Genomic DNA, 27,157 nt, shown 5'->3' on the forward strand with positions numbered 1-27,157 from the left:
AGTATGTCAAGGGTGTATATTGTCACCCTGCTTATTTAACTTATATGCAGAGTACATCATGAGAAATGCTGGACTGGATGAAGCACAAACTGGAATCAAGATTGCCAGGGGAAATATCAATAACCTCACATATGTAGATGACACCACCCTTATGGCAGAAAGCAAAGAAGAACTAAAGAGCCCCTTGATGAAAGTGAAAGAGGAGAGTGAAAAAGTTGGCTTAAAGCTCAACATTCAGAAAACTAAGATCATGGCATCTGGTCCCATCACTTCATGGCAAATAGATGGGGAAACAGTGGAAACAGTGGCAGACTTTATTTTGGGGGGCTCCAAAATCACTGCAGATGGTGATTGCAGCCATGAAATTAAAAGACACTTCTTGGAAGGAAAGTTATGACCAACTTGGACAGCATATTAAAAAGGAGAGACATTACTTTGCCAACAAAGGTCTGTCTAGTCAAAGCTGTGGTTTTTCCAGTGGTCATGTATGGATATGAGAGTTGGACTACAAAGAAAGCTGAGGACTGAAGAACTGATACTTTTGAACTGTGGTGTTGGAAAGGACTCTTGAGAGTCCCTTGGACAGCAAGGAGATCCATCAAGTCCATCCTAAAGGAAGTCAGTCCTGAATATTCATTGGAAGGACTGATGATGACGCTGAAACTCCAATACTCTGGCCACCTGATGTGAAGAACTGACTCTGGGAAAGACCCTGATGCTGGGAAAGATTGAAGGTGGGAGGAGAAGGGGACGACAGAGGATGAGATGGTTGGATGGCATCACCAATCAATGGATGTGAGTTTGAGTAAACTCCGGGAGTTGGTGATGGACAGGGAGGCCTGGTGTGCTGCAGTCTATGTGGTCACAAAGAGTCGGACACGACTGAGCAACTGACCTGACTGACTTATAGGTGAATTCAGGATCTTTCTTATCTCCTCACTACTCTTCCTCCCTGCTCCCTTAATGGGGGGGAAGTAAAGTTTTCCAGTGTACTTTACATGACATTTCAGTGCATTCAGTTGAGTAGACTAGAAATTTATCAATCGTTCTTGACTGTGTCGTCTTCCTCCTTACCCATATCCAGTGAACCAAAAAGCTGTACAGGCTGAATCTTCTGATGTCAGTTCTTGTTTCATTGCCAACAGCCTGGTCTGTGTGTTGCTGTCCTTCCTCCAGTCTGAGGAGCAGGCCCACCTCTTAGTCCTGTGGTCTTTGGGTCTCAGCTTCTCATCTCTCATGAACCCTGGCTTAAACCAACAAGACATAGCACTCTCTAAATCTTTGTTTAGGGAAAAGAAAGAAGCTTTTGAGTAGAACACATAGTCTGCTGAAATGCAACTCTTCTGGTAACTAAAACTTAGCACTTTCTTATCTGGGGTAATTTTGTTCCTTCTAGCCATCTCTCTCACTATTCCAGGAAAAGAAACAGTCTTCCCTGAAGATATATTGAAATATCTATTACTTCATGCAAAAACAGCATCTGCTCAGAGTCCTAAGGGACATCTTGTTTGCTGTTATGGAACTAGCTTTCTAACATTTCATTTTTCACTTGACTAAACCATTTCCAGTGAATACTAGGACTTCTGCATAGTTTCTTCTTTGAGCAGCAGTTCTTAACTGAAATAGTAAAGAAAAGATATGGGAACCCCTGAAATTGTGGATCAGTGTGTGATATGGGACTTTTACTTCTCTAAGCACCAATTTCCTCATCTGTAAAATGGGATTTATAATGGTATCTGTTTCATAGGATTATTGTGAGGGTTAAATGGGATAATTAAATAGATGTGAAAAGCATAGCACAGTACCTGGTAGACAGCTATTTTAATATTATGTTAGGGATTACAATATATGGTAAAGGTAATAATTTCTAGAGCAACATACAGAAGAGGGGATTAGATCACCTGTTACATACTTTGAAAGCATGTGTATAAAAACGAATAGTAGAGAGTCAGCCTTGGTATAAGGTGCCTTTATTTCAGCATCCTAAAGTCACCGTGACTGTGACAGGAGCTGAATTACAACTGTGAACAAGCAATAGGGAAGCATGAAAAATTAATGGTTAGTAAATATAAGAGGGTCTAAATTCACTCATAATTCAACTCAAGTGGGCATAGAAAATTTCTTTATTGAATCTATAGTAGCCTCGTGTTCTTTATGACACTCCTCCCACCCTGCCCAGCCCAATCCATGTCATAATAATTGCTGGAAATATCATAGGAACTAACCAAATATTCAATCTGTTCAAACCTTATTCTGATAGTTTAGACATTTCCTTCAAATAATTCTCAGTTCTCTTGAATAAGAATATTCCATTTTTTCCTCCCCATGCTTCTCGAATATAGGCTCCAGTGTATGTGGTGTTCCATTGTGCAGCTTTATTGCATCACATGGAGTTGAGGAGGAGGGACTCCCTGAGTTTCACTTGGTTCTTTCCTGTGACTGGCTGGAATCTGCTCTCCCTTGTCCACCTTTCCCTCCTGGCCCCTGGTGTGAAGCCAGTATAGTCTACACACTGGTCTCACTTTCAGTGTAGAGTGTGGAGGAGCTCTGGCTTCATCTCTTTTCCCTAGTTGTCCTCAACTCGTAATCCTCATTCTCCAAGTGCAAGGAGTCCAATTAGTTGCTGTTCCCTGATCATAGTTCTGTTCTTTTAGCAAGACTGCATGGACCTATGGTGGGTATGAAGCCTCTGCACTGCAGTCCCCATTCTCTCTGCCCTCAGTGACACGTTTACTTATCATCCCCTTCCTAGGTCAAAACTCAAGAGTAAAACTGGGATACACATATTTCTTACTCTCTTTTTCCTCTTTTCGGCCATTTCCAGACCTGGAAAATGGTAGACTTCCCTTTTACTTCCTTTTTTTCAGTACTTCCAAAATTCCCTATGGAAAAGGTACAATTTGGGGGTCTTCCCTGGTAACTCAGATGGTAAAGAATCTGCCTGCAATGCAGGAAACTCAGATTTGATCGCTGGGTGGGGAAGATCCCCTGGAGAAAGGAATGGCAACCCACTCCAGTATTCTTGCCTGGGAAGTTCCATGGACAGAGAAGCCTGGTGAGCTATAGTCCATGGGGTTGCAAAGAGTTGGACAGAACTGAGCAACTAACACACACACACACACACACACACACACACAAGGTACAATTTTCATTTTATTATGAATTTGTCAGAGCCCAAGACCTTTGTAAAACAAGAAATAGTAGAAAAATGAAATAAAAATTAAAATATACAATAAGTCTATCTTTTAATTATTAGATTCAATAGACATAAAATTATTCTGTTAAATTGTTGTAAAAGGTTCTAAACACTTACTTTTAATTTCTGTACTTATCCATCATGGACCAGTAAGAAATAGCAGTGCAGACCAGCCCACTTTGAGTTCATGGCTTCCTTCCAGATTCTTGCTAAGCTTTGGTGGTGGACAGTAACATCGTCTCTAAACCCCAGTAGAACACATGGGCCCTCTTGACTTGACTCTTAAGATGTGAATGGAAACTGAAGGAATTTGGAAAATACTCTGCAGAGGACCATGATCAGTCTTGAAAGACTATTCTCATGCTGAAAAATCTGAGTTTTGAATGCTGGAACCTGAGTATTACTTTTCTTTTTACATTTCTCCTGTGATAAATTCTAATATCCCTGTTGCAGATGGGTACCTTGGGTGGACTCACTGAAGGTAATGAACTCAGAAAGGCAAGAGAAAAGTGGATTTATAATTTTCATACTCTTACCCTTGTTACTCTCATTTGTAACACAGGCGAAAAATGAAAAAAAATACCTAGCTTTTCTGATTTTTGCTGTGAGATTTTATTGCTTGAATGGCTAACATTATTTTCTTCCTTAATAGCCCCAAGCTTCATCTACTTGTTTTCTTTCTCTTTGCAACTAGGAAAGTAAATATTAAAATGATTATCTGCATAAATACTTATTGATGGCCATGTAGTAAAAGCAATAAGGTGATTTAAATTCCTGTTTTCTATAGGAACTACAGTTAAAAACAGAACAGAAAGATCTAAAACTGAAAGCTGAGGACCTTGATGCATTTAAGATGAAAAGGAGAAAAGGTTCGTTTGGAAGTATAGACCAACTCCAGGTTTGTCGATTCTATATAGTGTTTCCTGGTTTCTTTTCCATGTGATGATTGTCTAAGTAGAGGTAAAAAGAGGTGGACTCTAAATAAAATCTTCAAACACTAAACTTTGCTGCTGGAGTACAAAATTTCTAATATTTCTCCTGAAACTTTTCTGTTATTAAAAAGTAATTTCTCATCTAGAAATGCGCTGTACTTTTGTTTTGAATTTATTTTTAATTGAAGGATAATTGCTTTACAGTATTGTGTTGGTTTCTACCCAACATCAACATGAATGCTGTATTCTTACTTCAGTAGAAATGAGTTTATTTGAATGTTGTGAAATGTAAACATGAAAACTAGATTATGTTTATCCTTAAGTCAAGACTGGTTTATTCCCTTGGAAACAGATATATTTCTAAAGATAAGAGCTCTCTTCTACTCAAACACAACCAAATTGTATATGCACAATATGTAATATATTAAAAAGCTGTTGTCTTAATGCCACATTTAAAAAATGAAATTCATAAATTAATATTAAAGTTCAAAGAAACAATTTTATGTAAATTAGGAATGGCAGTACTAAAAGTCTTAAAAATTACTGTACTTAAAACTAGAATTACCCTCAAATGCAAACGCATCAACCTAATTCTGAAAAAATTATTTGCTCTTCTTAAATCTTATATATTAATATTTTAACAGTAGGATTTAGGACATGCATGTATTCTCAGTTATTTTACTAGTGCTTTTTAGAAATTAGTTAAAGAGCTTTCTCTCTGACATGCCTGGTAATAATATTTCTGGGTGGAAGGGTATGTGGAGGAGTAGAAGAGGTAGGAAAGCATAGAATAGTTAGCGCAGCTTTACAAAACATTAAGAATCTAAATTTAAATGAATACAATAATAGGTTCTCACAGCCTGCATTGACTTTGTTGGGTTAAAAATAATAATAAACAAACAAAAAGAAAGCTTCCTGCTTTTTTTTTTAACCTTCCTGCTTTTTAGTGTTCTAAAACAACATTTTCCAGAATTTGACTCTAAATAAGATTATAAATTAATCAATATGACTATCCAAAAAGCTTATAATAGGACCTTGTTTTGATATGAAACTCTTTTATAAGAAGAAAGTATTTAAAATTGGCACTGTGTGGTAGGACTATTTACTGTAAGAGAGAAGAGACAAAGTAAGACATTTTCAGAAAACTTACTAAGATACTGTGAATTGCACGGATCATAACTTTATTATCTCCGGGGCAGGAAAATTCACTCATTTATGATTGTTTCTCTAAAACACCTATTACGTTAGCAGACTGCTACCCAATCAAGGGCTTCCCTGGACCTGGCGGGCTACAGTCCATGGGGACGCAGAGTGTCCAACGCGACTGAGTGACTAAGCACAGCACAGCACCCAGTCCTCAAAGCACAGCTGAAGTATTGCCTACTCTGAGGCAGGCATTGATGTTACTTCCATTTCTCAGACAGAACCAATCCCTTTCTCCATTTTTGCATACATATACCTAGGAGTTAGCTGTATATAATAACATTTATTATCAACAGTCATCATTTTTTGGTTTCTCTTTGATTGGAATGGAGCTTACAGAAGATCTCTTACTTAACTTTCAAACCCCACTCAGTCAAGAAATGTTTGTAGAATATGTTTTAGTTGCTAGTCTTCATAGGGTCTCATGTGTGGAGTTTCTAAGATATAACTGGATATAACAAAACTAAAGTATTTCTATCGTTGTTCTGGGATATCCTTACTGTTCTAGTGATTGTAGAGCTGCTATTTTAGGGTTTAGTATTATTCACATGCGCTGTTGCTTATAGGACCATACTATCTAAGTCTGGATGAAAAACTACAGAGCTCTGGACTCTGAATCTCACTTTGCCTTGGCCACTTTGCTCATTTTTTCTCGTGCATATTCACTGTCTTATTGTCTTAATATAGGTTTCTGGGAACAGGTTTTTTTTTTTATCAAGTTTGAGAAGAACTGGAAAATAGTACTATATTGATTTGTTTTTTTTGTTATTTAGGAAGCATTGCTTCATTACTCTGTCGCAGTGCAGATGGGCACTTGGTAGAGTCCATCTTGGACAGTTATTCCATTCACATTTTTGTTTGTACTTATTTCTAGGTACCCTTAGCTTAAAATAATACTGAGATGCTTGTTTTGGAAATCTTTACAGCTCAATTTATTTTGTAATTATTTGATGTTGACAGGTTATAATGCAGAGTAGATTTTCATGCCTTATCACCTATGTCTTTCCACTATGGCTATTCATTTATTCACCTCATTGGTTAATTGAATCAGAAATTCATTCAGTCATTCATATAATGTTTTATTGAAAGTCAATCATGGGCAAGGCAGTATAGCAGGCACTGGGGCTAGAGAAGCAAAAAGCTTTGTCCCTGCAGTCAGGCAAGGAGCTCATTCATTAGTGCTGAGATGGAGGTAAGCACCTCTGGAACAGACAAGATTTCCAGCATGTTCTCAGAATTGACTGTCAGTATATATAAAGAAAATTGTCAGCCTTAAAAATCCCAGACTCAAGCATTTTCAAGGAATAAATTTTAACTCCTTATAAAACAACACAGGAAGATGTTAACTTAGAACCACTTACTTCTTGACAATTTTGGACAGACACTATTTTGTTATTCTCGCTGTTCATTTAAGGTGTTTAGTCAGTCTGAAGTTATATTATTACCATATAAATTTTATGGTGAAGAAAAACAAATTGTAACATTTCTTTGGATTTTTAATTTAGAAATTGGATAAGCAAAAGAAATGGTTAGATGAAGAAGTAGAGAAAGTTCTGAACCAACGCCAAGAATTAGAGGAGCTGGAAGAAGACTTAAAGAAACGGGAGGCCATAGTTTCAAAGAAGGAGGCCCTGTTACAGGAGAAGAGCCACCTGGAAAGTAAGAAGTTGCGATCTAGTCAGGTATTCTATTTAATACGCTCTTTGACTCTGGTTGTAAGCCATAAATTGATATTTATTTTTCTATAAGGTAAATCAAACCACTGTGAAGTTAGAAACCAAAAGAAAACTTTACTGGTTTTCAGTGTATTTGGCTTATTAGTGCTTACTTAATGACCATCAGTAAAATCTATTGCAGTTTTGAAGTAAAATGTTCAGTGTTCTACCAAGTATGAGTTATCTATTATTAACTTTTGGTGGTATTTAAAAAATTGTAGTGTGTTATACATAACATAAAATTTACCATTTTGACCATTTTAAAGTGTACAACTCAGCAGCATTAATTACATTCAGTGTTTACAACCATCACTGTTATCTATTTCCAAACTTTTTATTATCCCAAACAGAAACTATGTAACCATTTAGAATAGTTTGCTTGCCATTTCCTATGGAAGCCTCTATTATTAGCCTTAATGGACATTTTAAAAATAATCTGTACCATTAGAGAGTGAACATTGGGTGAAGGTTGAGTGATCATTGGTAATGTGGAAGAATAGACTTGAAAATGATCTAACTATACTATTAATCACAATTCCTATAAAAGAAAGAAGACTTTGTATAATACAGATTTGTTTATTTTTATACTTATAAAGAATTGAGTATCTTTACAAAAATTTTTGTTGTAGGAGTTGGGTTTTATGAGCCATTCAGATAAGTGGTTTTATGAAGGACTTTGCCTCAGTTTCAGGTTTTGAAAAATGACTGTAGAAGTATTATAAGGACCAGGAGAAGTTTTTTTGATAATAGCAGTAGCAATAATAGCGTCTGAAAATAAAGCTGACTTGCCCTAGACTTTAAGAAAACTTTCTCTACAAAGAGAAGGACAAATCCCATATGATATCACTTGTATGTGGGATCTAAAATGTGGCACAAATGAACCTGTTTTCAAAACAGAAACAGACTCATAGACTTGCGTTTGCCAAGGGAGAGTGGGGGAGGGAGAGGGATGGACTGGGAGCCTGGGGTTGGTACATCCCAGCTGTTACATTAGAATGGATAAACAACAAGATCCTAATGTGTAGCCCAGGGAACTATATTCAATATCCTGTGATAAACCATTATGGAATATATAAAAAACAATGTATATATGTGTATAACTGAGTCACTTTGCTATACAGCAGAGATTGGCACAACATTGTAAATCAATTATACTTCAATTTTTAAAAATTGTAAAAAAAGACTTTCTGCGCAAACCTTTGCCTCCAGCTGACCTTGAGTCTGGGTCAGTCATGGAATCATGGAATAAGCTCTGCCTCTTTATTAAAAAAACCTGCCTTTCATCCAGCATAGATGTACCACTAGGTCTGGGGTGATGGTGACATGTTCTTAACTTCTCCACCTTACTGTAACATGTGGACAAGATCTGCACTTAGCTCTCCTCTGTCTTCTGTTTCCCAAACACGTCAAGATAGCTTTTAGCAGCAGGCTATTGGACACTGGGGTAGGGACAGCCCTTCTAACCAGCCTAGTTGCTGTTGCTCCATCCAGGTAGCTTGTCCACACTGGCTGTCAGGGTCAGGTTTTAGATGCTGCCCCTCTCCCCACAAAAAAGAAAGATGTAATGACAGCAAAGAGGATTTACAAATCAATGTATCAAGTGAATAAATAGAAGAAAATACCTGGGACCTTTATGATATGTTCTGTATCAAAAAAGAAAAAAGGACAAAAAGAAAGGAGTGAGAAGGAAACACTTATTCCTGAAATACATTTACTTTATGATGCAGGAAAAACAAAGAAAAGAAAATAGGTGTTTTCCAGTTTCAACGAGATGTAATATTTAGGAAGTAAGAACATACTGAGGTAAGCATAGAGTACAAATAAATGAAACCCACAGTAGATCATAGCAAAATTGATTCTTTGAAGATAGTTTTAATTAAACAGAAGAGAAACTTGAGACATATTTCAGGGTTCTTTTTGGACAAAGGATATTATAAAGGATAAAACAAAGCATATTACATATTTTTTCAGTATTTAAGAAATACTATAAGATGTGATCGTATGCATTTCAGACAAGAAACATAGTATAAAAAAGCCTATATTCAAGGCTTCCCCGGTGGCTCATTGGTAAAGAATCCACCTGCCAATGCAGTAGACACAGGTTCGATCCCTGGTCCAGGAAGATCCTACGTGCTGTGGAGCACCTAAGCCTGTGTGCCACAACTATTGAACCTGTACCCCGTAGCCCACGAACTTCAACTTCTGCAGCCCACATGCTAAAGCCCGTGCTCCACAACAAGAGAAGCCACCGCAGTGAGAAACCCGCACTCCACAACTAGAGTGGCCCGCTCTCACTACAACTAGAGGAAGGTCCATTAGCAACAAAGACCCAGCCCAGCCAAAAGTAAATTAAAAAAAAAGATTTATCTTAAAAAGTCTATATTCACACCATATACAAATAAAATGAATCAAAGACCTAAATATAAGTGCTAAAACTATAAACATCTTAGAAAGAAACATAAGTATAACTTTTTGTGACCTTAGGTGTAATTGAATATTACACCTAAAACACAAACAGAAAAAATTAGATAAATTGGACTTCATCAATTTTAAAAGCATTTGTAATATAAAGAACACCATTCAAAAAATGAAAAGATAACCCATAGAATGGGAGAAGGTGTTTGTACATCATTAAGTCTGTATTTAGAACAGATATAGAACTCTTTAAAAGCTCAATAATAAAAAGGCAACCCAGTTTAAAAACGAGCAAAGGATTCAGATAGAAATTTCTCCAAAGATTTGCGAATGGCCGTTAAACACGTTGAAAGATGCTCAACATCATAGTCATCCTGAAAATGCAAATCAAAATTTAAATGAGATGCTGCTTCATACCCACTAGGATGACTATAATCAGAAAAATAATTTTAGTGAGGATGTGAAGGAATTGGAACTCTTACACATTGCTGGTGGGATTGTAAAATGGTGCAGTTACTTTGGATAACATGTTGAACATAAAATGACCTAGCATCCACTCCTAGGTGTACATTCAAATCAAGTGAAGACATAAGTGCACACAAAAACTTGTACATGAATATTCATAACAGTATTATTCGTAATAGTCAAAAAATGAAAGCAACCCAGTATCCTTCAACTGATAATGTATAAGCGAAATGTGGTACACATTCATATAATGGAATATTATTCAACAGTAGAAAGGAATGAAGCACTGATACGTGCTACAACATGGATGAACCCTGAGAACATGTTAAATGAATGTTAAATGAAAGAAGTCAGTCATAGTAGACAATTCCATAGAGACAGAAAGTAGAATACTGGTTACTTAGAACTGGATCAGGGCTTGGTGAGGAAATAGAATGAGTGCTAGTGGGCATGGGGTTTCTTCTGAGAGACTGATGAAAATGTTCTAAGATTGATTATGGTGATGGTTGTACAAGTTTGCAAATATGCTTAAAACCATTGAATTATACACTTTAAATTGATGTGTATGAACTATATTTTAGTAAAGCTATTACTGAAAAAAAACCTATAAACACATAAAGGGAAAAAACAGTAGGGGAGATAACAGAAGACAAAAGGTTACCAAAAAAATGTAAGCTGGGAAGCAGATAGATAAGTGGTTACTGGCTTAGCAGAGCAGAAAAAGCTGAAATCCAAGTGCCTAGATGAGGGACACCAGTGAGAGTCAAGCCTTTAGCTTTAGCTTTCTTAGTAACAGCTTCACAAGCTATAATTCACATAAACATGAAAAAAAAACCTCAGAAATGAAGGGACCATGAATTTTAGAAGGGAGGAGTGAGGCCTGAGAATGAAAACAGGGCATGGTTCGGAAACCATCCTTTTCTAATTCTGGACTAGATGATTTATTTTCTGAAGATTGAACCAGGTACAGCAGAGGGCTGGGGTACGTCAAAATAAACAGGGAATGAATGGAAGTCTGAATCCTGAGATACCCATTTCCTAACCCCTTCATATATCCCAAAATGCAGGCAGCCAGACTTATACTTCCCAGCAGAAGATTGGTAGATTTTTCTGAAACAGTCCCAGGAAAAAATAGCCTAAAAATTTACATTTGGGAGCCCCCAACTAAGTGTCCAGGTTCCAGGTATCTCGTACTGTCATAAATCTTAACCCACCACAATTTCAGCATTTTAATACCTGACTCTTAAGTATGATGGAGATCTCAGGAATGCTACTAACATTAAAGATGGAGGCCAAAACAAAAGAAAAAAAAAAAAAAGATGATCAGAAAAATTAAAGATAGAACAAGGAGCTGAAAAGACTTTAAAAATCCTAATGTCCTGAAGGTGGTAAAAGCTGATACTCCATCCATAAAGCAAGAACTGCAGGCTATGAAAAACACGAAAGAACTTTTAGAAATTAAAAAGCTCTGAAGGATAATGTTAAGAAACATCTCAAAAAGTAAATAAAAAATAAATAGAAAATAAGAGGAATAAAATTTAATTGACAGATAAACCCACAAAGTCCATCATCCAAGTAACAGGAATTCCAGAAAGATAAAACAGAGGAAACAGGAGAAGAGGAGATTATCAAAGACATATTACAAGCAATTGCCAACACTGAAGATATGAAATTCTGGGTTGAAATAGTTTATCAAGGGTATAGCAAAGACTACCAAAAGCATATCATTGTATAAATCTTGAGAGTCAGAATGGCACTGGAGTTCTCAACCTTCTTCATTAGAAGACCTGAAGCAGTCTTAAAACTCATAAGGAAAATGGTATCCAAACAAAGATTCTCTTTTTAGACTACTATAAATGAAATGGTAAGGTAGAATACAGACATTTTCAGGTGAAAAAAATTATCTATAGCCTAGCCTGTCTCAGGAAACTACTAGAGGATGTGCTCCTTAAATATGAGGACACAAGCTATGGAAAAGAAAGACTTGGGACCCAGAAAATGTGCTCTAACTGGAGATTTTCAGTAGTACCAAAGGAAGTCCAGGAACAACTATAGTCTAGTTTGGAGCAGGAGGATGGAGGCTCTAGGCAAAATGTTTCCAGAAGAGAATGAAAATATTCCCTGATTAAGTTTTGATCAACTGAAAAAATAATGTTGAGAGGAATTTTATAGTTCTATTGGAAAAGAATTAGTTACAAGGTAACAAAAAAAAATTGTTCCAGATGGAAATATGATCATTTTGTCCTAGATAGTTCAGTTATGAATAATATTCACAAAGTCATGTAAACTATTGATTTAAATAAAAACCGTAATACAACTTAAGTTGGGAGAATACAAGGAGGGGAAATACAGACAAGGAGGCATAAGAGTGCCAAATCCTTATCTTTCATAATAGACAACCAGTAGACAGTATCTAAAATTGGTAATGTTATTTAGAAACATGGACATAAACCAGAAGAAATAGCTTTAAAGGTTAAAGATGGTCATTTCTAGGGAGCAGGAATCAGAGAAAGGGTGGTGTAGGAGACTTCTTTTTAAAAAAATTATAAACCTTAAGGTAGTATATACATGTAATTATTTTGATGAAATACCAAGACCAGGCACAGCCAAATAAATAATAAAAACTTTATTTTTAAATCTCCACTTAAAAAAAGACATTCAACTTAAGGCTTAGAAAATGAAGCCCCCCAAAAAAAATCCATGGGAGAAAATAATAATGTAAGAGCCAAAAATATGTTCACATAGTAGTTTTCTGTTTTTTTTTCTGATTTATTTATAGTCTGTATTTCTAATAATTGACCTTAGGGTGTCTGGTTGATTATCTTTTTAGGCTTTGAACACAGACAGTTTAAAAATATCAACTCGCCTGAGCTTGTTGGACCAAGAGTTGTCTGAAAAGAATGTGCAGCTCCAGAGCAGCACAGCTGAGGAGAAAATAAAGATTTCAGAACAAGTACAAGCCCTCCAGAGAGAAAAGGATCAGCTGCAGAGACAAAGAAACAGCGTGGATGAGAAACTTAAAAATGGTAGCGTGTTGTCACCTGAAGTAAGTCAGTATGCTTTGGAACTGGAAGTACTGTATGATGGATCACTTGGATGATTTCCTTCACCTTTGTTACCGAAACATAAAAATGATAAATCTGATCAACTTTGTTTCCTTGAGACTTTGTCAGATGTACTGAATTTCCTTGGTACCTGTTTGGTGCCACGAGCCAGGCTTGACTAGAGACTGTGATGTCCTCTCATGGAGGTCCATGAATGTGGCCCCTTCCTAGCATTGCCAGGGATAGGGAGACTCACACGTGCCTTGAGTATGGCCTTTCTCAGCTGAGGTTTTCACAGAACACAGAAAATGATTTGAGGGACTCTTTTTCTCATTTCTTCTAAAGAGGGCACCTTTTCTTTATGCATCTTTCTTGTGTGATACTTGGTAATTCATCATCTATAACAAAGGCCTAGAGCATTAAGGGTTGTTTTAGAAAGTACGGGAGCATTGTTCCACACTAAGTTCTAGCCAAGTAGATATGCAAAATTCAACCCCCAATAGAAATACCTTTTAGGAGTTTTCATTTAAGGGAACATGTGGCTTCTCTTTTGGAGAAGGCAATGGCACCCCACTCCAGTACTCTTGCCTGGAAAATCCCCATGGACGGAGGAGCCTGGTGGGCTGCAGTCCATGGGGTCGCTAAGAGTCGACACAACTGAGCGACTTCACTTTCACTTTTCACTTTCATGTATTGGAGAAGCAAATGGCAACCCACTCCAGTGTTCTTGCCTGGAGAATCCCAGGGACGGCGGAGCCTAGTGAGCTGCCATCTATGGGGTCGCACAGAGTTGGACACAACTGAAGTGACTTAGCAGCAGCAGCAGTGGCTTCTCTTCATCATTATTTTTTTAACTATGTAAAAGGTGTTGCATTTATTGGCTCCCAAATTGTCCCAGACTTTTTTTCAAAATTTTATTTCAGTTGGCAGTGGTAACCATAACTTATTATTTTATCAGACAAAGATGAACTTTTGAGCCTGGATTTTCTCTGCAAATATTTATGGTCAATGTCCAAAGTAAGGGAAAATTACTAACAAAAAGTAAGTGGCTGGGAATCACCTTGCTGTATCTTGTAGTGTTTTAGATTTGAGCAAGTATGAGAAGAAGTTGAAGGGGCTAGTTAAGAAGGAACAGGGGAGAGGATTTAATGACATTATTGTTCATTGAGTTGATGAAAGAAATTGAAGACAAACTTGACTGGAGGTTATGTGACATCATGAGCTTCTACTGCCCTATTTTATAATTTAATTTGGGTAGCTTTGCCAAGAACCACAGAATGAGGTTTTCCCCTCAAGGCTGTCAAAGTCAACCCCCAGCCCTGCAGATCTAAAGGTCTGAGAGGTTAAAATTCAGCAAAACATTTGAGCATTTAAGGAATTCTTGAGTGCCCAGGACAGTTCCTGGGCCCTATGGAAGAAACAAAAAAGTAGAAAACATTATGCTTCTGAGGAATTCTACTCCATCTGAGAAGAGACAGAAAGATGAGAAAACTCTAAATCTTGATGAATATAAAAATCAAGTTATAGATAATGTAATAAAGCTATTTTGTTGTTGTTTAGTTACTAAGTCATGCCCGAATCTTTTGCGACCCCACAGCCTGTGGCCCACCAGACTCTGTCCATGGAATTTCCCAGGCAAGAATACTGGAGTGGGTTGCCACTTCCTCTCCAGGGGGTCTTCCTCACCCAGGGATCAAACCCACGTCTCCTCATTGGCAGGCAGATTCTCTATCACTGAGCCACCAGGGAAACCTAATAAAGCTATACTTAATACATTATTTATCCAAAGCAATGCAGTGATCATTTGGTGGAAGATTGAATTAAGGCAGCATTGGTGAATCAGAATCTTGAGCTGGATTATGAAAAACATGGTATGTATTGATAGATATAAGAAAGAAGGTCATTTTAGATAGAACATTGTTAAATAAGGCATAGAGATAGGAATGAGCAAATTATGTTTGCAGAGTGGTAGAGTGTCCATTTTTAATTTTTATTTATTTTTTAATACAATTTTTAAAGGTTATACTCCATTTACAGTTACTACAAAATATTGGCTATATTCCCTGTGTAGTATAATATGTCCTTATAGCCTGTCTTACTCCCAGTTGATTGTACCTCCCACTCCCCAGCCCCTATTATGTGCCCTGCCACTGGTAACCATTATCTTGTTCTCGGTATCTGTGAGTCTGCTTCTTTTTTTGTTGTTGTATTCACTAGTTTGTTGTATGTTTTAGATTCTGCATGTAAGTGATACAGCATCTGTCTTTCTCTTTCTGACTCACTTACTATAATGCCCTCCAGGTCCATCCTTGTTGCTGCTGCAAATGGCAAAATTTTGTTCTTTTTTATGACCAAGTCGTATTCCGGCACCCCACTCCAGTACTCTTGCCTGGAAAATCCCATGGACGGAGGAGCCTGGTGGGCTGCAGTCCATGGGGTCGCAAAGAGTCGGACACGACTGAGCGACTTCACTTTCACTTTTCACTTTCCTGCATTGGAGAGGGAAATGACAACCCACTCCAGTGTTCTTGCCTGGAGAATCCCAGGGATGGGGGAGCCTGGCAGGCTGCCGTCTGTGGGGTTGCACAGAGTTGGACACAACTGAAGCGACTTAGCAGCAGCAGCAGTATTTCTTTGTGTATATATACCACATCTTTATCCATTCATCTGTTGATGGGCACTTAGGTAGCTTCCATACCTTGGCAATTGTAAATAAAGCTGCTATGAACATTGAGGTGCATGTATCTTTTCAAATTAGTTTTTCTTCCCAGATATGTACCCAGGAGTAGAATTGCTGGGTCATATAGTAGTTCTTTTTTAGTGTTTTGAGAAACCTCCACACTGTTTTCCACAGTGGCTGCAACCAATTTATATTCCCACCAACCGTGTATAAGAATTCACTTTTCTCCATATTCTCACCAACATTTGTTATTTGATGATAGCCCTTATGACAGGTGTGTATCACACTGTGGTTTTTTATTTGCATTTCTCTGATGATTAGCAATGTTGAGCATCTATCTTCTCATATACCTGTTGGCCATATGGATTCTAGAGGGTCAGTTCTTCAAGAAACATTTGAGTTTCTATTTTATGAGGAATTCTGTAACTAAAAATGCTGTAATGTTTAATGGTGAAAATACAGCACAATTCATGATACTTATTTGGCAGCCACCATGGATTGGTTTAAGGGAAGAGTAGAAGAATGATAATGTCCATTAGACCCAAATAGCATAGTAAGATCTTAGAATATGACAAAGTCTAAGTTACACTATTTCATTTAAAATGAGTGATTTCTATTGTATTATATCTAGGAAGAACATGTTCTTTTCCAACTTGAAGAAGGGATTGAAGCTTTGGAAGCCGCAATTGAATACAAGAACCAAAGTATCCAGAGTCGCCAAAACTTGCTCAGAGCTTCATTTCAAAACCTCTCTCATAGTGAAGCAAATGTCTTAGAAAAACTAATTTGCCTGAGTCCTGTTGAGATTAGAGCCGTTCTTTTCAGATATTTCAATAAGGTTTGTTTTTCAGGGACAGAGGGTTTTCTTATAAGTAGGGATCAAGATGGGTATACAGCTCACATATATGAAGACTTTACAGTACTGAATGTTGTCATCTGAAATCTTTGTGCTTATCCAAGTATTGTAGGCCTAAATTCTAGTGAGGTTCTTAAAATTGAAGGGTTTCTTGAAAGGAGGACGCTTTTTGAAATAGTTTTAAAATCCAAAGAATTTAATCCAAGTATTCTTCAGGCACTATTAGTTGGATGTTTTCTAAATTTGGTTGTTCCTACTTAGCATTCATGAAAAAGCAAGGGACCCTCCAGGTTTGAGTTCTCTTTCCTTCATTGCTGGGTAGGGGTACCTGTACTTTCTCATCATACTCTATGAACTGAAATAGAGATGAAATGGTACATCAGTGACAAAGATAGTGATCGATTTTGGCATTAACCTGGGTGTGCTTAATATAAATTAAGATATTTTATACAGATTTGACAGTTTACTGATAGAGATGTTTCATAACATTGAAAATTATATCCATCTTTTCTCCAATGTCTTCTCTTAAGATATATATTATGAAATGTTAAGCAAGTAGATTACTTTTGCTCTCTGAAAAATATATTCAGTTTAAGATAATAGACAATTAATGAAAAAACACTGAAGTTTTAAAATAAAGTTCTAATTCTGTGAGACAAGTGAAATAAAGATGAACAAATTAAGAGAAGTGTTATACACAGCCCTCCTCTTGAATAATGACTATCAGAAGTACACTTCTGTCATTGATGTGAGTGCATCCCATCACTGGGTGTTTGGAGGGCAGAAGTGATGGTGCATATTGTCTGAGGCTTTGATACAGATAACTCTTTTGTGGTGGTCTTAGTGCAAGGGCCAAGGTCAGTGGATTTTTCTGATCTTAAGAACCCTTTATAGAGATTAGTATTTTTCTGGAGAGAAGGTCTTTATGTTATTAACAATTACTGTGACACAGATATTGTCTGAAGTGTTTTTATATCAGTGCAAAGAGGAACCCACTGAACTAAAAGTAAAGTCTCAGGCCAAACTCTATTTATAGCTGAAAAAATTCTGTCACTTATTTATAACATTCACTTTGGAGTTAAAAATGAGAATTATCTAGATGTTACAAGAGTCTTTAGAATTCTTGATATTTTTTTAGACCGGGAAAATAGTTATAGGATTACAAATGTAAACTACAAAGATTATGTCTAAGAAATGATGGTGGGGTGATGGTTAGACCAACATTATATTTAAAATGAAGTTGTTACCAATTCAGAATCCCAACAAATTTAAAAAGGCTAGTTATTTTGTGGGTTTGTTACAAAGCATTTGCCTAGTTATACCATGGTGATTAAGGGCGTTCATCTTTATGAAGTCTAAGGAGAAGTAAATTAATCTATTATATTAGGCTGTCTAAGACAGTTAAAAGGTCAAAAAATGTCTTTGCTAGGTGGTTAATTTGCGAGAAGTTGAACGGAAACTAAAGTTACAGAATGAAGAAATTAAAATGAAAGTTCTGGAACGGGATAACATGGTTCGTGAGTTAGAATCTGCACTGGAACATCTGAAATTTCAGTGTGACCGGAGACTGATCCTCCAGCAAAAGGAACATGAGCAAAAAATGCAACTGCTGTTACATCATTTCAAAGGTAACTGCCCCTTCTCATCGGCTGTGTAAAGATGATGTAGAGGATGGGGATCAGGAGAGGAATTGGGTCAGTTAAAGCCTAACATGCATAAATAATTACTACTAACACGTGTTTTGTGCTTTGTGTGTTTGGGTCCACATGCTGGGATAGCCCTATGGACGTAAGGCACTTCATGCCTGAAATGCCATCTCGTCTGCCTGTCCCCAGCAACACACAGAGAACTGCTGCAATCCTGTTAGTTATTTGTCTAGTTACTGTGTAGGAATGTGGGATGACATCTGGCTTGGTGATATATAGCTGCAAAGGTCCCCATTTCTAGGATATAGAACCTTGATATTTAAGTCACTTTACCTTTATAAAATTAAAGTGATAGGTTCTGTAAGATGTCTGGTTATAGTTCTCCTTTTAGTTATATCATTAAAGATTATAGCTTAGGTCAAAATTAGTCTACCATCGATGGACACATACGGTTCCTTAGCACACAGTAGTTTAGTTCAACTGTCAACTGTGGTGTGGAAATACTTGTCATAGCAGTTGGTCTTCACAATACCTGGGCTTATGACTGGTACACAAACAGTTCCTATGGCAACAGAACCACTGCCTGGCGATACTTCAATGCCTGGAATACTTCAGTTCAGGCAGCTTAGCTGTTGAGTCTTCATTATCATGAATCTAGAGCTGGAAATGTGGTAAAAGGGATCTGGAAGAAGCAACCCAAGTAAGCAGAAAATTGGAAAATCTATGCATTGGAGTGTTGAGGCAGTCTGCCTGTAAGTCAAATTTTATAACCAATTAATTAGCAACTAGTTGCCTGATGACAGGACTTCCTTGACTGGATTCCACAAGTTATTTCATTCAAACACGTGCTCTTTACATCATGTTATTCTGTCTTACATCTCTAAAAGTGATATTTTAATAGAATTTTTAATATGTTTTTTCAAGTGATTGGCATTTTACAAAAAAGCTCATGCTTTAGCCAAATGAGAACATTTTAAAAATCATTCATTACTATAGCTGGGACACGTTTTTCATAACTAAGTTGTAACTGAAAATATTTATGTAGGAAACATTCTGTGCAAAATTCTTAAAGAGATGGGAATACTAGGCCACCTTACCTGTCTCCTGAGAAACCAATATGCAGGTCAAGAAGCAACAGTTAGAAGTGGACATGGAACAACAGACTGGTTCAAACTGAGAACGGAGTAAGTCAGGGGTGTGTATTGTCACCCTGCTTATTTAACTTATATGCAGAGTACATCATGCAAAATGCTGGGTTGGATGAAGCACAAGCTGGAATCAAGATTGCTGGGAGGAATATCAACAGCTTCAGGTATGCAGATGATACCACTCTAATGGCAGAAAGTGAAGAGGAACTAAAGAGCCTCTTGGTGAGGATGAAAGAGGAGAGTGAAAAAGCTGGCTTAAAATGCAACATTCTAAAAACTAAGATCATGGCATCTGGTCCATCACTTCATGGCAAATAGGTGGGAAAACAATGGAAACAGTGACAGACTTTATTTTCTTGGGCTGCAAAATCACTGTGGATGGTGACTGCAGCCATGAAATTAAAAGACGCTTGCTCCTTGGAAGATAAGCTATGACAAACCTAAGCAGCTTATTGAAAAGCGGAGATAATCGCTTTGCTGACGAAGGGGTGGGTCCGTATAGTCAAAGCTATGATTCTTCCAGTAGTCACAAATGGATGTGTGAGTTGGACCATAAAGAAGGCTGAGTGCCAAAGAACTGATGCTTTTGAATTGTGGTGCTGGCAAAGACTCTCAAGAGTCCCTTGGACAGCAAGGAGATCAATCCTAAAGGAAATCAACCCTGAATATTAATTGTAAGAAATGATACTGAAGCTGAAGCTCCAATACTTTGGCCACCTGATGCAGAGCTGACTCATTGGAAAAGACCCTGACACTGGAAAGATTGAAGGCAAAAAAAGAAGGGGGTGACAGAGAATGAGATGGTTTGATGGCATCACTGATTTAACAGACATGACTTTGAGCAAACTCTAGGAGACAGTAAAGGACAGGAAGCCCGCATGCTACAGTTTATAGTGTCGCAAAGTGTCGGACATAACTGAGCAACTGAGCTCAGGACCATTTTCTAGATTTACCAGTAGGAGAGGGTAGGTCTGAAGATCAATAAACTGAATTTTACTTGTTGTAGAACATAACTCAAAGGGAACTGTTGTAAATATTACTAAATATTAATTAGAAGTTTTAAGTTATATTGTGGCATAAACTAGAGGTTTACTTATGGCTTTTTCCCCACTTCTCTTTTTCTGGTGGTTTTTCCTTTGTAATTTAATCTTTCAGCCTCTTCTGACAGGTTTCTGGTTTTTCTGGTTGTATATTTCTTTTTTATTTTCAATTTCCTTGGCCATGCCACAAGGCATGTAGGATCTTAGTTCCCTGACAAGGAATGGAACCCACGCCCAGTCTTTTTTTCCGTAAAGCATTGCATTTATTTAAAAAATTAATCTATTTATTTATTTTTGGTTGCACTGAGTTTTTGTTGCTGCACGGGCTTTCTCTAGTTGCGAAGATTAGGGGCTACTCTTCATTGCGACGTGGCAGGCTTCTCATCACGAGGGCTCCTGCTGTTGTGGAGCAGAGGCTGTAGGTGCAGGAGCTGCAGTAGTCGAAGCACACCAGCTCAGCAGTGGCAGCTGATAGGCTCCAGAGCACGTGCTCAGAAGTTGTGGTGCATGGTGTTAGTTGCTCCTCAGCATGTGGAATCTTCCTGGACCAAAGATTGAACCCACGTCCCCTGCATTGGCAGGTGGATTCCTGTCTACTGTGCTACCAGGGAAGTTCCCTGGTCATATATTTCTTGGGCCTATAAACCCTAGGCTTATGACTTTTATATATCCACAGTTCCTGATACAAACGTTTAAGACACTGATGCAGCTGGACAGGGTTCCAAATGTAGACCTTACTTCTGATGTTCTGAGGATAAATTTAGTTAGTAACCACTCAAAAAGTGCTTATGAATCATGAAAAATACATAGTTTTAGGGGTTAGGATGGGGAAGGGCTCATCCTACTTTGAAAACATTTTACAGGCAGAAGAATCCATATTGTAGCTGAAAACAAATCCATTCAAGGAACAGACACCTGTAACATACTTCTCATCCTTTAAATAGAGTCTGGGAGCGCTGTTAGGATTTTCAGTCATTTATTTTAAACTGATTTTAAATGTAAATTTCTGTTTTATAGAGCGAGATGGGGAAGGCATTGTGGAAACTTTAAAAAATTATGAAGATAAAATCCATCAGCTGGAAAGAGATCTATATTTCTATAAGAAAACCAGCAGAGATCTGAAGAAGAAACTCAAGGAACTGGTAGGGGAAGCAATTCGGCGGCAACTACTACCATCAGAAAGTAAGAGATTTAGCATTACCTGTTGCGCCAACACCATAGCACGGTTTGCCGTGGAGCCTCTCCCAACTGATTGGATTATTTAGAATTCTGTCTCTGTAACAAAAATAGTTGTCTAGTCTATGTGTAAGACAGAACCACTGGATAAAAGAATAAAAAAACAAATGTATATGTGTGTAGGAAATGATCATTTACTGGATTGTCTACCATGTACCAGGGGTTCCTATATTTTCTGCTGCTGCTGCTGCTAAGTCGCTTCAGTCGTGCCGACTCTGTGCGACCCCATAGACAGCAGTCCACCAGGCTCCCCCGTCCCTGGGATTCTCCAGGCAAGAACACTGGAGTGGGTTGCCATTTCCTTTTCCAGTGCATGAAAGTGAAAGTGAAAGTGAAGTCGCTCAGTAGTGTCCGACTCTTAGCGACCCCATGGACTGCCGCCTACCAGGCTCCTCCATCCATGGGATTTTCCAGGCAAGAATACTGGAGTGGGGTGCCATTGCCTTCTCTGACTCACTAAAATTCTTAAAATAACCCTAAATATAGGATAGCTGTTTTTTTCCTGTTTTATAGGAAATGAAGCCTTCTGATTATCATAAAAAAGTAAAATAAATAGAGAATAACAAAAGTAAAGGTAAAATAATATCCTATGTATTTCTAAGATCACTCACGTTTTTCATATTGTGACCTCTGGAAATTCAAAAATATAATAAAACCATTGTTGAGACCAGGATGTTTTCTTGCATAATTATATGTAGATATGTAGAAATACCACCTTCCTCAATGAAATGATAAAACATGACAAAGAACTTTGCAAAAGCAAAAACTGCCATGAAGGTGATATATCTATGATTAAAACATATTGTCTTTAAGCCCACCAGTAGAGAGCAACCCATATCTCTAAAATAATATATTCTCTTTTTATGAAAGAATTAGCCTTCCTTTAGAGAAAGTATTCTTCTAATAAGTTAAGTACGGTTTTGAAAGTTGACTTTACAGTCTTTTTTAGGAACACAGCTATTTTGTACCTGTAAACTTGGGTTGTTAAAAAAATTCGTTCAGGTTTTTCTGTACCAGCTTATGAAAAAACCTGAACAAACTTTTTGCCCAACCCAGTACTTAAAGATGATTACAAGAGGTAAAGAGTACACCTGAAACTAATATAATGTTACATATCAATTATATTTCAACTTAAAAAGATAATTATAAAAACTGAAACCATAAAAAATAGAGTCCAGTAGAGAATGATACATGTGTACAATGAAAAGATGTGTGCTGAATATATAATGTAAGCAGAATTAACAGTTTTAAATCTTAAAACTCAGTAATATTTTATTTTTCTGTTGCTGTTATTTTATTTTTTAAATTAATTTATTTATTTTAATTGGAGGCTAGTTACTTTATAATATTGTGGTGGTTTTTGCCATACATTGACATGAATCAGCCATGGGTGTACATGTATTCCCCATCCTGAACCCACCTCCCACCTCCCTCCCCATCCCATCCGTCAGGGTCAATCCAGTGCACCAGCCCAGAGCACGCTGTCTCATGCATTGAATCTGGACTGGAGATGTATTTCACATATGATAATATACATGGTTTCAGTGCTGTTCTCTCAGTTCATCTCACCCTCGCCTTCTCCCACAGAGTCTAAAAGTCTGTTCTTTACATCTGTGTCTCTTATGCTGTCTCACATATAGGGTCATCATTACCATCTTTCTAAATTCCATATACATGCATTAATATAATGTATTAGTGTTTTTCTTTCTGACTTACTTCACTCTGTATAATAGGCTCCAGTTTCATCCACCTCATTAGGACTGATTCAAATGCATTCTTTTTAATAGCTGAGTAATACTCCATTGTGTATATGTACCACAGCTTTCTTATTCATTCATCTACTGATAGACATCTAGGTTGCTTCCATGTCCTGGCTATTGTAAACAGTGCTGCGATGAACATTGGGGTACATGTGTCTCGAATTTCAATTCTGGTTTCCTCAGTGTGTATGCCCAGCTGTGGGATTGCTGGGTCATAAGGCAGTTCTATTTCCAGTTTTTTAAGGAATCTCCACCCCGTTCTCCATAGTGGCTGCACTAGTTTGCATTCCCACCAACAGTGTAAGAGGGTTCCCTTTTCTCCACACCCTCTCCAGCATTTATTGTTTGTAGACTTTTTGATAGTGGCCATTCTGACCAGCGTGAGATGGTACCTGATTGTGGTTAAAACTCAGTAATATTTTAGAAGAGTAGTTCTAATGCTACATTATATTTATTGTAGGTATCATTTATAGGCATTTATATCATTTATAGGCATTTTCCCAAACAGTTCTATTTAGTCCTAAACTCGGTAAGCCGGTATATGCTAACCCCATTTTTAGATGTGGAAATTAAAGCTTAGCGTGGCCCAGTGACTCCAAAATAGACCAGTAAATGGAACATGGTCGGAGGTCCCTGGTCTTCTAACTCCTGGTTCTGTGTTCTAGTAAAAAGCCATTTTAGGATAGAGATGTAATACAAACATAACCAATTCTGCCAAAGAGACCAACCTTTCTGATTTCAGGGTAGTAATACAGAGGTATTTACTCATATAACTAAAACATTTACTTGAAATTCTGCCTGTGACATATAGCTGAACCTTTTACTTGAAATGCTATCTGCAAAAAATTAAAGTGTAAACAGATATTAAGTAGGGAACAAAGCAATTAGCGTAACCCCATATGGCACCCCACTCCAGTACTCTTGCCTGGAAAATCCCATGGACAGAGGAGCCTGGTAGGCTGCAGTCCATGGGGTCGCTAAGAGTTGGACACGACTGAGCGACTTCACTTTCACTTTTCTCTTTTCATGCACTGGAGAAGGAAATGGCAACCCACTCCAGTATTTCTGCATGGAGAATCCCAGGGACGACGGAGCCTGGTGGGCTGCCGTCTGTGGGGTTGCACAGAGTCGGACACAATTATACTTTCAAATTTTGGATATCTAAAATTAGCTGTTTACTGTTTAAATGGCCCATTTTTATACTCCTGAGTCCACTAAACATCTCTTAAAATGACAGTGTGATATATGGTGGTAAACAGGCTTAAAAAACCTAGATCTTCATCATGCTCTTTAATGAAACAAACACAAAAAGATGAAAAAAAAAGTTAAATAATCTTGGAGATGTATAAAGTGAGGATAACTCATATCTTACCAACTTACCTGGGAAGTCTAGTCTTTTTTTTTTGACCTTGTAACTTGCAGGATCCTAGTTCCCTGACCAGGAATCAAACCCAGGCCCCTGGCATTGGAAACTCAAAGTCCTAACCACTGGACTACCAGGGAATTCCTGGAGGTAGACGTCTTAATGATATTGAAGACGTTATCTCAGCTAATTTGCTATTTCCCCTAGAACTATCTTAAATATCTTTATTTTTTAGCTATAAAAAATAATATATAGTCATTATAGAAAACTTTGAAAATATAGGAAAAAAATCAGAAAAAATCACCCACAATCCTACCCAAAACTATTAATATTTCAGCATAATTCTTTTCAGTTATCTCCTTATGCTTTAAGAAAATTCATTTGAATTCATATTGGTGAAATAGCTTGTACTATATCCTATTTCAAAATGCTGCTCTAATATAATGGAACCCTTCTCCACATTCCAACATGCCAGAGGCTGTTCACCTTGGAGACCTGCTGCAGATACGGGTATGGCCTGGCATGAGATGTTTTAAATGAGACCGTTTGAATTATAAAATATAGCTGTTTAAATATTATCAAATTTTGAATTCCCTAACATCACTTCATGGGAAATAGATGGGGAAACAGTGGAAACAGTGTCAGACTTTATCTTTTGGGGCTCCAAAATCACTGCAGATGGTGATTGCAGCCATGAAATTAAAAGATGCTTACTCCTTGGAAGAAAAGTTATGACCAACCTAGATAGCATGTTCAAAAGCAGAGACATTACTTTGCCCACAAAGGTCCGTCTAGTCAAGGCTATGGTTTTTCCAGTGGTCATGTATGGATGTGAGAGTTGGACTGTAAAGAAAGCTGAGCGCCAAAGAATTGATGCTTTTGGTGTTGGAGAAGACTCTCTAGAGTCCCTTGGACTGCAAGATCCAACCAGTCCATTCTAAAGGAGATCAGTCCTGGGTGTTCTTTGGAAGGAATGATGCTAAAGCTGAAACTCCAGTACTTTGGCCACTTCATGTGAAGAGTTGACTCACTGGAAAAAACTCTGATGCTGGGAGGGATTGGGGGCAGGAGTAAAAGGGGATGACAGAGGATGAGATGGCTGGATGGCATCACTGACTCGATGGAGGTGAGTTTGAGTGAACTCTGGGAGATGGTGATGGACAGGGAGGCCTGGCATGCTGCGATTCATGGGGTCGAAAAGAGTTGGACATGACTGAGCGACTGAACTGAACTGAAGCTATAGAGAGTTTTTTTTTTAAGCTCTTTTTTAAAATAAAAATTTATTTTAATTGGAGGCTAATTACTTTACAGTATTGTATTGGTTTTGCCATACATTGACATGAATCCGCCATGGGTGTACATGTGTTCACCATCCTGAACGCCCCGTCCCACCTCCCTCCCCATCCCATCCCTCTGGGTCATCCCAGTGCTCCAGCCCCGAGTATCCTGTATTATGCGTCAAACCTGGACTGGCGATTCATTTCACATATGATAATATACATGTTTCAATGCCATTCTCCCAAATCATCCCACCCTTGCCCTCTCCCACAGAGTCCAAAAGACTGTTCTATACATCTGTGTCTCTTTTGCTATCTCACATACAGGGTTATCATTACCATCTTTCTAAATTCCATATATATGCTTTATTATACTATTTTGGTGTTTTTCTTTCTGACTTACTTCACTCTGTATAATAGGCTCCAGTTTCATCCACCTCATTAGAACTGATCTAAATGTATTCTTTTTAATGGCTGAGTAATACTCCATTGTGTATTTGTACCACAGCTTTTTTATCCATTCGTCTGCTGATGGACATCTAGGTTGCTTCCGTGTCCTGGCTATTATAAACAGTGCTGTGATTAACATTGGGGGACACGTGTCTCTTTCAGTTCTGGTTTCCTTGGTGTGTATGCCCAGCTGTGGGATTGCTGGGTCATAGGGCAGTTCTATTTCCAGTTTTTTAAGGAATCTCCACACTGTTCTCCATAGTGGCTGCACTAGTTTGCATTCCCACCAACAGTGTAAGAGGGTTCCCTTTTCTCCACACCTTCTCCAGCATCTATTGCTTGTAGACTTTTGGATAGCAGCCATTCTGACTGGAGTGAAATATGGTACCTTATTGTGGTTTTGATTTGCATTTCTCTGATAATGAGTGATTTTGAGCATCTTTTCATATGTTTGTTATCCATCTGTATATCTTCTTTGGAGAAATGTCTGTTTAGTTCTTTGGCCCATTTTTTGATTGGGTCTTTTTTTTTTTTCTGGAATTGAGCTGCAGGAGTTGCTTGTATATTTTTGAGATTAGTTGTCAGTTGCTTCATTTGCTATTATTTTCTCCCATTCTGAAGGCTGTCTTTTCACCTTGCTTATAGTTTCCTTTGTTGTGCAGAAGCTTTTAAGGTTAATTAGGTCCCATTTGTTTATTTTTGCTTTATTTCCAGTATTTTGGGAGGTGGGT

The 27,157-nt window shown here is 37.7% G+C and overlaps 1 protein-coding gene across 5 annotated transcripts in view; it reads left to right on the forward strand.

Annotated features, from left to right (window-relative positions):
• The window catches only part of KIF27 (kinesin family member 27), a 93,121-nt gene that overhangs the window by 59,936 nt on the left and 6,028 nt on the right, over positions 1–27,157 (forward strand). For all 5 annotated transcript variants that reach the window (XM_010840066.1, XM_010840063.1, XM_010840068.1 and 2 more), the window contains 6 exons: positions 3,984–4,094; positions 6,837–7,013; positions 12,757–12,972; positions 16,282–16,488; positions 17,936–18,134; positions 21,358–21,522. In XM_010840066.1, the coding sequence (XP_010838368.1) occupies positions 3,984–4,094; positions 6,837–7,013; positions 12,757–12,972; positions 16,282–16,488; positions 17,936–18,134; positions 21,358–21,522 (1,075 nt within the window). The remainder of the gene's footprint in view (positions 1–3,983; positions 4,095–6,836; positions 7,014–12,756; positions 12,973–16,281; positions 16,489–17,935; positions 18,135–21,357; positions 21,523–27,157) is intronic.

This window comes from Bison bison, unplaced genomic scaffold, assembly GCF_000754665.1.
Source record: "Bison bison bison isolate TAMUID 2011002044 unplaced genomic scaffold, Bison_UMD1.0 scf7180017864141, whole genome shotgun sequence".
In the NCBI taxonomy this organism is placed as follows: domain Eukaryota; kingdom Metazoa; phylum Chordata; class Mammalia; order Artiodactyla; family Bovidae; genus Bison; species Bison bison.